The sequence below is a fragment of the Vitis vinifera genome, chromosome 8 (assembly GCF_030704535.1).
Source record: "Vitis vinifera cultivar Pinot Noir 40024 chromosome 8, ASM3070453v1".
In the NCBI taxonomy this organism is placed as follows: Eukaryota; Viridiplantae; Streptophyta; class Magnoliopsida; order Vitales; family Vitaceae; genus Vitis; species Vitis vinifera.
Genome location: NC_081812.1, coordinates 14,370,800 through 14,383,054, shown reverse-complemented (window position 1 = coordinate 14,383,054; position 12,255 = coordinate 14,370,800). Strand labels below are relative to the sequence as shown.

The 12,255-nt window shown below is 31.1% G+C and overlaps 1 protein-coding gene across 1 annotated transcript; it reads right to left on the bottom strand.

Annotated features, from left to right (window-relative positions):
* Positions 1-4,061: 4,061 nt before the first annotated feature.
* Positions 4,062-5,940, bottom strand: LOC100248298 (NAC domain-containing protein 67). Its single transcript, XM_002275421.4, has 3 exons — positions 5,626-5,940; positions 5,220-5,506; positions 4,062-4,848 (listed from the first exon to the last, which is right to left on the bottom strand). The coding sequence occupies exons 1-3, from the start codon at positions 5,801-5,803 to the stop codon at positions 4,285-4,287; spliced, it is 1,029 nt and encodes a 342-aa protein (XP_002275457.1). The 5' UTR covers positions 5,804-5,940; the 3' UTR covers positions 4,062-4,284.
* Between the last annotated feature and the right edge of the window lie 6,315 nt (positions 5,941-12,255).

The following is a 12,255-nucleotide window of genomic DNA, read 5'->3' as shown; positions in this document are numbered from 1 at the left end:
TAGATTTCTCACTAATACCCCCTTGTGAGTTTTTCTAAAATCAAAAGAGCGATTGGATTGAAAAAATAAAGTATTTTTAACCATCTTATGCAAGAAGGCCCAAATGTAGAGGTTGGCCTAGGTCCTCTTAAGTTACCATATGATCTCATCATCCTTTTACCTGATTTGTGCTCCCATTATCTCTTCAACAAGTGGTTTATACTATGTGGGTTGTTGTTGAGCTACTCAACTGTTATGCGTCAGAAGCTATATGTTTGTACCATCATTGTAAGGGTTTGGAGCCAACATGAATAGGGTAATTGATCTATAGCAGGGAGTCGAAACAGGGTCACTTAAGTTTGCAGAGTCTGAAGTCTAAACAAATAGTGGCCTCTCAATTGGTTGAACAACATGAATACCGGTAGTAACAAAATTGTAACCACCGACATAATCATCATCTAATTTGATGAGGTTAGGATTTGATAGTATCAATGACATCATAAAAAAGGGCCTGATTGGTTTGCCTCAATAGATGCACAAAGTAGATTGCAGTTTGGTTGACCTTCTCTTGTACAAAGTCATTAACATTACCAAAGTCCATCTAATGAAGGCTAGTAGGGGAGTTATCATTACATGATTAGTATGAGTAGGCAAGGGTTTGGTGTCATACTAAGGGTTCATAAGTTGATCACCTCTGCATCAATTAGGTCTTTGATTTTATTGTGGAGCACAATGTAATAATTTGTATCATGACCTTGTGTTTAATGATAAGCATAGTACATATTTAGACGGAAATGTAGTGGTAGTGGCTGAGGCAATATATAGTGCTAAAGAAGTCAAAAGTTTGGCTTTCTAGCGCTTTTGGAAAGGTTGGGTCAAGGACATGCCAAGTGGAGTGTACCACCTCCTAGGTCTCGAGCATATGCCTTAGGTAGTTGGGTCTCAAATATGATAGTTAGGATTGAATGCTAGTCCGAGCAATCATGGGTTGGTGAACAAAAGGTTGCTAATACTCATACTATGGGTGAGGAAAGTGGGCTCAAATTTGTTTGTGGCCTAGCATAAGAATAATGAGTAGGCCTCTATCTCTAAAAACTAATAGCACTACCATCTCTTGATCTCACTGAAGACCTAGGAACTTTCTTCCCCTTAGGATCTAATGGGGAAAAAATAGTATCCGTTCATAATCCTTTAGCTACACCCTCCTTAATAAAGAAGCTTGAACCATACTCTTGAAGCCTAGGAATGGAATGCCTAGAGTTGCCTAGTGTACTTGGGTTGAGGGTTTTGAAGAACCACCTGGATTTGGACTTGCTCCTTAGGTTTGTTTATCATTCTTGCTACTTTCCCTCATCATATACTGATAAACGAAGATATGGTCTCCTTAGGTTCATAATCCTTTGGCTTCTAATGAAATCTTCCAATTGTCTAGTGAAAGTACCTTATAGCCTAAATCATAACCAAGATTTCAAGACACATTCACTTTCTCTTCCAATTGTCTAGTGGAAGTAGCTTGTAGTTCCAACTTCCAACAATAGTGATTTAGTTGGCTTCAACTTTTTGAGTTTGCTCCTTAGCTTCCCTTCATAACTTTTCATTCTCTTAGATTATTAAGACATTCTTCTATAGTTGATCAACAAAGCTCTTTTTCAGTTTTTCTACTAGTTTTTCAAGCATTTTAACTTACGCTTGTAACAGTGAGGCACACTTGGTTTCTTCATTCCTTGTCCTAAAAGCATTAGCAAGTTTGTGATCTTTTTGCAGCAACAAGATCTTCATTTGGGGACACTCACAGTCATGTTCCTTCAGCTTGACAATTAAAGTCTCAAATATGGCAAACACCTATATAGGAAAAAAATAAATTAAAATAGAAGAATAGAAGACATAGATTTAAAAGAAGGTAAGAACTGTTGCAGATTTCACTGTGTTAAACCCTTGGATTAATTAGCAGCTGGAAGCTTGTTGTAGGGGATCACGATCTTCAGCAAGCATGTTGTTAGGTATAGTGGAAAACACTTGGGGGAATACAATTAATGCAAAGATGATTCCTGACACAAAACCCAGTGTGTGCGAGGGAATACCAAGAAAAGGCCTTTGAGTTAGTGAGCTTTTATTTCCACCTTCGCAAGCATTTTATTGTAACCATGTTAAGGCAATGAAAGAAATCTGCTTTTCCATAGCATTTTCTGTTTACTCCATTTGTTTGTGTTTTTTGAAGATCACAAATTCATTACCAAGGATTTTGGTTCTATCAAGTTGTCTTACAATCTAAATGGGAATTAAATAGGATTATTCATTGATTTGTTGATGGTCTCTTTCTCTAATAGAATTAGTCAATTTATTTCCATAAATTGACTTGATTTCCTTTTGTTATATATCATGTAATATTCCCAGATTTATTTTTGTACTTTTATAGTCTATTCTGTACAGTTGTACTTTTATTGTCTATTCTATATAGGATTATTCATAAATGGACAATCCTCCCTCTTACAGGATATCTCACTGTCAATAGCACCCAGTCTCATCTCATGTCTTACCCTGCTGTATATTATTTCTAAATACAAGCAGACAAGTCTTTGTTCATCTCTATTGATTTTTCACTGGGAAGGGTTACCATGATTACCCTCTCCATATTTGTTGAAAAATCTGGTTTGGGAGCAATTGCCTCTCACCTAGTGATTTTCCTGTCCTCCAGAATATGATGGAATACCATTTTCCATTCTTAGAACAAACTGAATACCAAAAAATCTTCCTCGGAGTTATGATAAAACCTTATTTTCTCCCTGAATTCTCCATTAAGGGGTTTCTTGTTTGCTCCAAATTTTCTGCATGCCAATCCTAGCCTCACTTCCCTACCTTCATCCATTCAGACAGTCCCTTCTCTCTCTTGATGCTCCAGCCTGTCAAAATGACCCTTTGTCTCAAAGATGTTCAACTGGGAAGTTGTAAGAGTCCAGCTGCACCATTGCAGGTGAAACCTTCCTTATTGATTATTTTTCATTATTATGCTTTTTTTTCTTTCTTTCGTTCTTGGATAAACACGAGTGCAGGTTAAACCTCAGTCAAGCCTCTAGCACTGATACCCCACCAACAGTCCCATGAAAAATGAACCAATTATTACCACCCAATAGAAGATGCCCAATGAAGTAGCAACTTTCTGGATATGAATATCTATAGAATCCCTTTTTTAACAAAAGATAAATTTTGAAATATAGGAGTAAAATTCAGGGAAAGGAAACCAATTTTTGTTTATGACAACCAAAAAAGGGTCATGTCTAGGTACTATTGCTGAAAGAAGTGCCTGGTTGTGAAGATTGGGTATACAAGCATTGAAAATAATTAGGAGGATACTTAACATTTCAAATTCACAAATAAACTTATTGTCTTTATATATGTGGGTAAATTACGGGGATGTTCCATCTAGTTTGTCATACATACGTCTGTTCTCAATTTTTAAGATATAATAGTCCTAAATATTGGTTGTCAATTATAATTAAAAGCATGAGAACATATGAACTAACATTATACATTGTTGGTCCTTGACCTAACATATTCTGCTTTTGGTTTAATTTGGTAACTTAATATAGTAGTAGTGCTTTAGTGAACTAGATGTCTCAAGTTCGAGTGTCTCAATCTGTTTATTCCACCCTCTTTTTTTTTTTTTTTTTTTTCTTTTTTTTCTGTGATCCATGATTTGTGATTTACCACTCCAAGTACGGGTATGGATCTGTATGTGAAAGAGGGCTTTGTATGGTTTACATTTTTAACTCTTTACCCAACAACTTAAGCTTTTTGATCAAATTGGTCATCTAACATTGTATCAGATGTCAAATTAGTTTTTAACATGGTACCAAAGCTTTAGTTCACTCGAGGTCTTGTGTTCAGATTTTTCTGTTTGTTTATCCCCACTTCTGTTTCTTTGTTATCTGTGATGTATGGTTTACCTCCACATGTATGAGTATGGGCCCACATATGAGGGAGGGTGTTGGTTCATTACAGAACAGTTTAAGCTTTTGGGTCAAATTAGTAACTTAATAAACCTAATTATAGGAAGCACTTTAATGTCTACACTGCAGCAAATATGTTCTCTGAAGATTCACAAACCTTGAAAGTACAATGATATTTATGCATATCAATATTCACAAATATATGATGTAGTTGCCCTTGTCTCACAAGTACTCTATTATTTACATAGTATAATTATAATGAAATAATATCAACATATGCTTGGGCTGTAATGTATAAACATCCCTCCACTATTTTGTCTTTGAAATCCCTGATGCTATGCGCATCTGTCCTCCATTATTAACTCTCTGTGAAGGCCAAGTAATTAAGCTCTTGATATTGGGTGATGGAATCCCATTGATCAGCAGTGAAATTGTTGTCTTCAGACTCTTCTGTTCTACTGCAATTCATTTCTGTACTATCAACAGATAGTAGGAATTTGTCCTTATCATCCCTGTTGTTTAGCTTCTTGCTAGGTGGAAGGAAACCCTCATACTGATTTCCTTCAATAGGCTTTCTCTTTTGTGGGTTGAACAAGCTGTTGGAAGAAGAAACTGAAACTAGCAAATTCTTTTGATCTGAATTGTTCTCGCTGCAGACTGAAGAGTAAAATTTTCCCTTATTTCTACCTTCAAAGCTTATGGCTGAAAAATCTTGAGAGGCAAAGATGTAAGGTAGCAGTGGGCAATCATTGTAGAGATAACTTTTTATCATTTCGACATTAGAATTTGTAGTCATATTGCATGCTTTGTCCACTGCTGGGGAGTAGCTAGCCGGTTCACTGCTAGGACCATTTCGATCTTCCCAGATGTTCCTTGGGATGCTGCTCTTCTGCCGGACCCGACACAGTACCCAATCATCCAACTGCATCATAGAGAAGTATCCCATCAATCTTAAGCTGCATATCTCAATAATTGATATGTGCATACATACACATGCTACTATTAGTAGGTATAAATTGGCAAAGGCCCAAAATGGAAAACTACCCATCCAACCTTTCTTATGGTCTATAACTTGTTCCATGTGTAGCATTAAATTCAGTGTTACATTATTTCAAATTCCTTACGGATTACCAAATGCAGGAACATGGAGTAGCGGCTTGAAAGGTTAGGTCCCCCATTTTTTGGAATCATTGTCAAAATTTTTAGTTGAATAAAATGAAGCCTTATTTTCTTATGTCATGGTAAAGAAGAACAAAAAGCATATTCAGTCAGATATCATTTGGAACTACTTACTCTCATGGACCCTTTATGTTTCAAAGTCCGAAACATTGAATCGAGTAGTCTATACTCATGCATGATCCAGTCCGTCTTAACTCCCTTTGGAGGGCGCCCTTTGTAGAACACGAGAGCTTTCTTGACCCCAATGCTCCTTGTTCCGCAGGAAGTGAGAATTGGTTTATCGGTCCCAGTAGCCTTCCAGTAACCTGAAGCTGCTGCTCTATTAGGCCTCACTCCATTTGGATACTTCCTATCTCTTGGTGTAAAGAAATACCATTCATCCTGTCCAAACAAAGCTTTGGCTGTTTACCAAAAAAAAAAAAAAGGAAAAAGGGTGACATTTGCTAAGTGAACATAAAACACAAAACAAAGGGGAAGTAAAGAAAAAAGAAAAAAAAGAAAAAAGTGGTGTGATACAGACTTGGTAGCTCCCATGGGTTGTACTTATAAAGATCTACTTCAGCAATAATCGATGCTGGAATTGGACTTGAAGTTGCTTTGTTCCTCAAATAGTGGATAATGAGCTCTTCATCTGATGGGTGGAATCTGAAACCAGGGGGAAGTTGAAGTTGAATATTTGAGCTGAGTTGTGTGTCCATGGAGGGAGGGTTTGTTGTTGGTGATGGAGGAACCTAGGGAATCAATGAGGCTCCGATATCATCGACCCAAATGGTTGTAAGTCTAGGAGCACTGTGCAAAGGTAATATATGGTGTTAATCTCATGCTGGCGTGGGCCCTGATATACCAATAAAATAAGATCGAATCTCGTGATTACATCAAGAAATCTAATGAAATTGAATAGAAAGCAACTGGTTTGTCTTGAGTCATAACCTACATTGACGAACCCGAACCCATATTACGCCGTACATTCAGCAGTTGAAGTTTGAAATTAGGGAATATATGGTAGGTGGTGGATGATGTGAATGGTGTTGAGCATCCAGCGGCCTGGATCATCTCAAGATAACCATGGGAGATGTTACTCATTGATAATTAAGAAAGAATAAGGAAAAGGTTCTCACGAATGATTCACGTGCATATCGTTCCTTCCGGCGACAAGAATGAACCCGACCAATTATGCATTCATTCTTAATATAAGAATTGTTTGAATTATTTATATTATTAATTAAGCTAATAATGCATCTTTGCACTTGACTTTCGTGTGTGATTTTCCATTTTATTTTTTTATATGTTTAATTATGTGTCACTCAACAAATAAGACGCCTGCTGTCACGCCTCTTAGCTCCCTAAATTATTTGCTGATGATCTCCGCACATTTTATATTATTAGATTAGATTTACGCGTGTAACATTTGAGCCTAAATAGAAATGGAATCCATTACAAATTACACCCCAGTCATGATGTTTGGACTCCATCCAGCATCCACTGAGGCCGCTCTCAATGGCTGTAATCTCATTTATGTTTCACATTTGTATGGATTTTGAAGAAGAACAAGTGTTATGAGTCCCTCGTGGTTACAGAGCTCACATGTAAAAGCCAAACCACCCATCCAGAAATCGAAGGCAAAAAAATCGGTAGAGATGCTGCTGTTGGCTGTATTCACACCCATGCAAAACGCCAAGGAAAAAGACATGCTAAAATAATTGTGTGGGGGGACATAATGAGGCCAACTGGACACCCCAGATTCTGCCCCATGTTTTTTTCTCCTTGGAATCTCTCCCTCTTACCCCCTTTTTTCTCTTTCCATTTCAAATCTCTTCCCACACATTATGACTCCATGCTCATCCTTCTTATCATCTCACAGACAGCACATGACTTTTTTATTTATTTATTTTTTTATTTTTTGTGAGTTTTGGAGCCAAAACAATTCTCGCAATAACCCTGTAATTAGTTAGCACGCAATGCATGACGCACAACAGAAGGAACAAAAACAAAAGCACAGCTTATGATAGTAGTATTATCCTCCGAGGGTGGAAATAAAGTGGGGTGAAACATCTTTCGAAGAATACAAAGGATTGATTCTTTTGTTTGATGGTATATATGGACCCTGTCTATATCTAAATACGTGTGTGTGTAATTAATTATACGTGCAAAGACAAAACTATATATTGGATTGGCCTTGTTCTTGCCGAAGTTTCTGTGTCAACCTTTCTGTTAAAAAAGGACCTGGCATCCTAGGAGCTTGAGGTTTTGTTTGATGTTCAGGGGAGATTTGGTTGGTTTATGAGCTTCAATTATTGACAATCTTTTCATGGACCACAAAGATGGTTGAATGGGGTTAGCTGAAATCGTTGAAAGAGCCAGACGATTGGTTCATTTGTATCATTATTATGCCATTTTGGGTTTGATTTAAATGAACAATTTTGTCGGTTCGAATGATTTTAAGATGTGTATAAAGAGCTTATTTTCCTGTCCGGCACTCGTAAATTAAAAATCTATTCTTTAGAGTGTAAAAAAGGGATTTGAGCCGACCATTCAAATGATTTTAGTTTTTTTTACTTGGCTGAAGATTAGGGAAAGATCAAGGTACGATTATTTGTTTAAGTTCAACTTAACTTATTTTAGGTGAGTTTGAGACTTAGAACGTACTTGATAAATCGATTTAATAACTTAACAATTTAATTTAAGTCATTAAGTACATTAAACATTAATAGAATAATTTAATATTTTAATTTAAAATTAAAAATAATTTTAAGTATTAACTCAAAATAATTAATTTATTTTTAACTTTGTATCCTTTTCGGCTCATTTGCCTACACTAGTAAAAGTATATTTTAAAATTATGTTTTTACATCTATGACTTATTTTTTATAATAAATATTTTATGTTTATCTTAAATACAAAGGCTGTATAAATAAATTTATTACTTAGAATTAATGAAAATGAATATGAGTTATGATTAATAAGAATAAATATTAGTTAAAATTAATTAGAGTAAATATGTTAATTTGATGGTGTAAAATAAAAAGTTTAAGTTAATTTTATAAAACAACCTTAATACATAAATTAAAAAATAAATAATAAATTTTAAGTTAGAATAATTTAAATTAAAATCATTTTAAGTTATTAAGTAATAAGTATAAAGTTTATTAACTTAATGACTTAATACTTTAATTTTGCCTATAAAAAAACTTAATAACTTAATTTAAATCATTAAATAAATTAAACGTATATTTGATAGTGTTTTTAGTTAAAGAATGTTTTAAAAGTCATTTATCAAATGTTTTTCCATAAAACATTGTAAGTGAATGGTATAAGTAATTTTTCAAAATTTTAAAAGTATTTCTTAAATTTTTATCAACATCTTAAAATATATTTGATAGTGATTTTATAAAGCATTTATAATATTTTTTATATTTAAAAGATAAAAATTTATAAGTGTTAAAAAGATTAGAAATACTTTCTATACTTTACAGGCTAAAAGTAATTTTTTAAAAACATTGTTAAACGAACTATAAACATGTTTAGTAAAATAATTTAATATTACAATTTAAACTAATTTTTACCTTTTAAGTATTAAGTAAAAATAGTTAATTCATTCTTAATCTTGATTTTTTTTTGTGTTATTTGTTGAATTTTTTTGTCTCATTTGACCATATTTTACAATTATGATTTTATATGCATGATTCATTTTTTATAATAAAATTTTTTATGCTTATCTTATATATTTGCATTACTTTAAATATAAATATTTTGCAAATAAATTTAATACTTGCAATTAATGAAAAAATTATAAGTTAAAATTAATGAAGTAAATATGTCAGTTTGATAATTTAAAATAAATTTTAAATTAACTTGATCAAATAATCTTAATTCTTAAAGCAAAAAATAAGCAAATAAATAATAAGTTTTAAGTTAATAACTTAAATTTGATGGTTATGAATTTGAGCTAGTGAATGCTCACACTCAACTTATATTTTAAATAAGCTTAATTTAATGTTAAAATTTAAGCTTAAAAATTTGGGTGAGTTGAGTTCCAACTATCTAAAGACGAGTCAATTTCAAGCCAAAGCAGAATGTGTTTCGAGTACATTTACAGCCCTACCATTCATGTGGTGCTAATTATTAAGTGCAACATTTGATGCATTTGGACGTATTATTGAGAAAATAAGGGTTGCCTTCACTGCCAAGGTTTCAATATCGCATCTCACATAGTGTTCATTTTTCAATACCACTTCGTGACAAAAGTAGGAATTTTAGTTAGTGAAATCTCCACGCATGTTAGTTTGAATATAGAAACAATTCAATTTGTTGCTTTTGGAAATAAATAAATAACAAAAATAAAAAATATCATCTATAATTACTCGCACCCAACGTGTAAATATTGTAAGGTCCGAGTTCAAAGAGGTTTTCACAACTTAAAAAAAAAAACGTCTACATGATTAAAAAAAACTTATATTTATATAGCGTTGAAAATTTTCTTTATTATCTAATGTGGGATATATTCCAATAAAAACAATTAATATCTTTAATTTCCTATATCTCATTTTCCATGTCTTTCAAATTCTTCATATTATAAGGAAAAAAGATATATGATGACATTTATAATGAGTTACTATAAACATAGGGTATTGCTACAACATAGTGTCACCTTATCCACTAACACCATAGAGAGTATCAATTGGTGACGTATTTGAAAGCGACACCAAAACAGATAAATGGTAACGCATTCAAAAGCGACACTATATATTTTTAGTGATGCTTAATTTGATATAAAGTTGTGTGAGATATATAAGGTGTTATATTAAATGCATCACATTTGAGTTATGGTGTCACGTTAAATGCATCACCTTTGAGTTATGGTGTTACATCATTATAAATGATTATGAAAAATATGGTTGTTTTTGGTTGATTAGCCTATAGATTTTTGTAATGCTTATTAATAAATAAGATCAACCTATGTAAATTTTGTCCATAAATATAATAATCATATTACATTTAACTTATATTTTCATAATGCTTATGAATTAACCTATAATACATTACATCATCTAGTAATATTTGTATATCAAACGTTCACAAAATGATAGTACATCAAACACATCAAACCCACCGAAACTAAAAATGAAAAGTGAGTACACATTATAACATGATTTAGAAATGTTAAGCATCTCAACATTCATGTATACCTGCATTTCATATGCATAAAACCGGCTAATCATAAAATGATATAAGAGTTGCATCCAAAAAACCAAAATTCTCGATTCTAAATAAAGTAATGTTTATGTCCTATAATGTGTGACATAAGAGTTATATCTAAAAACCCAAATCTTGTTGCCTCTTTCTCATTTCTTTTTATTCTTCATATTGTCCTCCTAATAGTGTATACCTGCATTTCATAGTTTAATGAGTTTTAGAGTTCTTATCAAAAATAAAAATATGATATTATAAAAAATAAACAAATCTAAGTACTAATGTTTTCTTTTTTCTTTTTTCTTTTTCCCATTTTGATATAAAAATAGTTCATAAAGAATAACTAATGCTATACAATACCAATGGAAAATTCATATAACAACTAAGAGACTCACCATGCATGATCATGATACATTAACATAATTCATGATTAGTTATAATACAAAAGTAATCCATTCTCCTCCAATTTCATCAGATTCTACTTGAGAATATGTTTTTTTGTCATTAAACTGAAATCAAATGAGAATAACATTAATATCACAATAATTGAAAGTATGAAACTATTTACAATTCATTAAATGAGTAAAACCTTTAATGCAGTAACGATAAAATCAACAATTATCTCTTTAATGAATCTCATAACAAAGTAGTCACATTTGAAATTAAATAAAAACAATTCAAGAAAATAAAAAATAAATTAAAATATAAATATAAAATTTTAGAAAATACTAATCTTCCACTTAAAATCTTCACTTTTTAAATTTATTTTTTATAATTCATTATTCTTTTAAAAATCATTTTTAACATCTAATTCTTTTTATATATTTTTTATTTCTTGGAAGGATTTTCTTAATTTCAATTTTTTAAAATGTTCATTTTGTGAAATAACAATGTCCATTAAATTTCATCTCAATTATATAAAATAAAATTTTAGTAACAAAATATAAAAATGTTTTTAACCACTAATATGATAGGACATGATATTATAACAAGCATGAAAATTGTGTATATAAGACAAAAAACCTAATTCATTATTAAAAAAAATGTTGAGGGAAAAATTAGTTTGAGAAATAATTAAAGAACCTTTCATAAAAATGATTGATTTTTCAATCATAACTTCAATTGATATTTCTTTTTTCTAAGTAAAATAATTAATAAAAAAATTTGGATATGAAAAATATGTTCAAATAAAAAAAATAAAAATAAAAACATCAAAGGAAAAAAATATCCAATGTTTTAAATTTTTTACTTTTAATATTCTTTAAATTAATAAATTATCAAACATCTTTTTCAGAAAAAAAAAAAAATTGTAATAAAAGGATTTTACAAAAATTTCCTAACTTTGAAAGGAAAATTTCATTATCAATCTCAAATTACTCCGAAGTTTGGTCAATGCATATAAAAACAATAAGAAAATAAGGCAAGAATAAAACATATTTTTATTCTCAAAAATTATTTTCCAACTATCACCAACTAATATCCTCACCACAACATACTATAATATTCTTAGAGAATAAACAAATGGTCCAATAAAAGAAAATTTCATAAAAAATCAAAAGAAAATTATCAAACATCTTTTTTTGAAAAAAAGGAAAAAGGAAGAGTTTTATAGAAGAAATTGAAAAAATTATGTAATCAAAAGATTTTATAGAAATTTTCTAACCTTGAAAGGAAAATTTCATCATCAATCTCAAATTACTCTAAATTTTGGTCAAGGCATATAAAAACAATAAGAAAAGAAGGTAAAACCAAAAAACAAAAAACATATTTTAAGAATAGAAAAAATATGAAAAGAAGAAGATGAGATATTAACCATAATATGTAAAAGAAAAGAAAAAATTCAAAATATAAGATTTGATCATTTTTATAATTCTAAAAATTTTCATTCCTATTTAAATTAAAAAAAAAACAATTCATTTATATTAATAAATAAAAAATAAAATTAATTTCTCATTATTAA

Coding starts and splice junctions, on each gene's coding strand:
- LOC100248298 (XM_002275421.4), bottom strand. CDS start 5,803: ATGGACACACAACTCAGCTCAAATATTCAACTTCAACTTCCCCCTGGT. Junction 5,507..5,625: donor CAACCCATGGGAGCTACCAA/GTCTGTATCACA, acceptor TTTGGTAAACAG/CCAAAGCTTTGTTTGGACAG. Junction 4,849..5,219: donor AACATAAAGGGTCCATGAGA/GTAAGTAGTTCC, acceptor TCTATGATGCAG/TTGGATGATTGGGTACTGTG.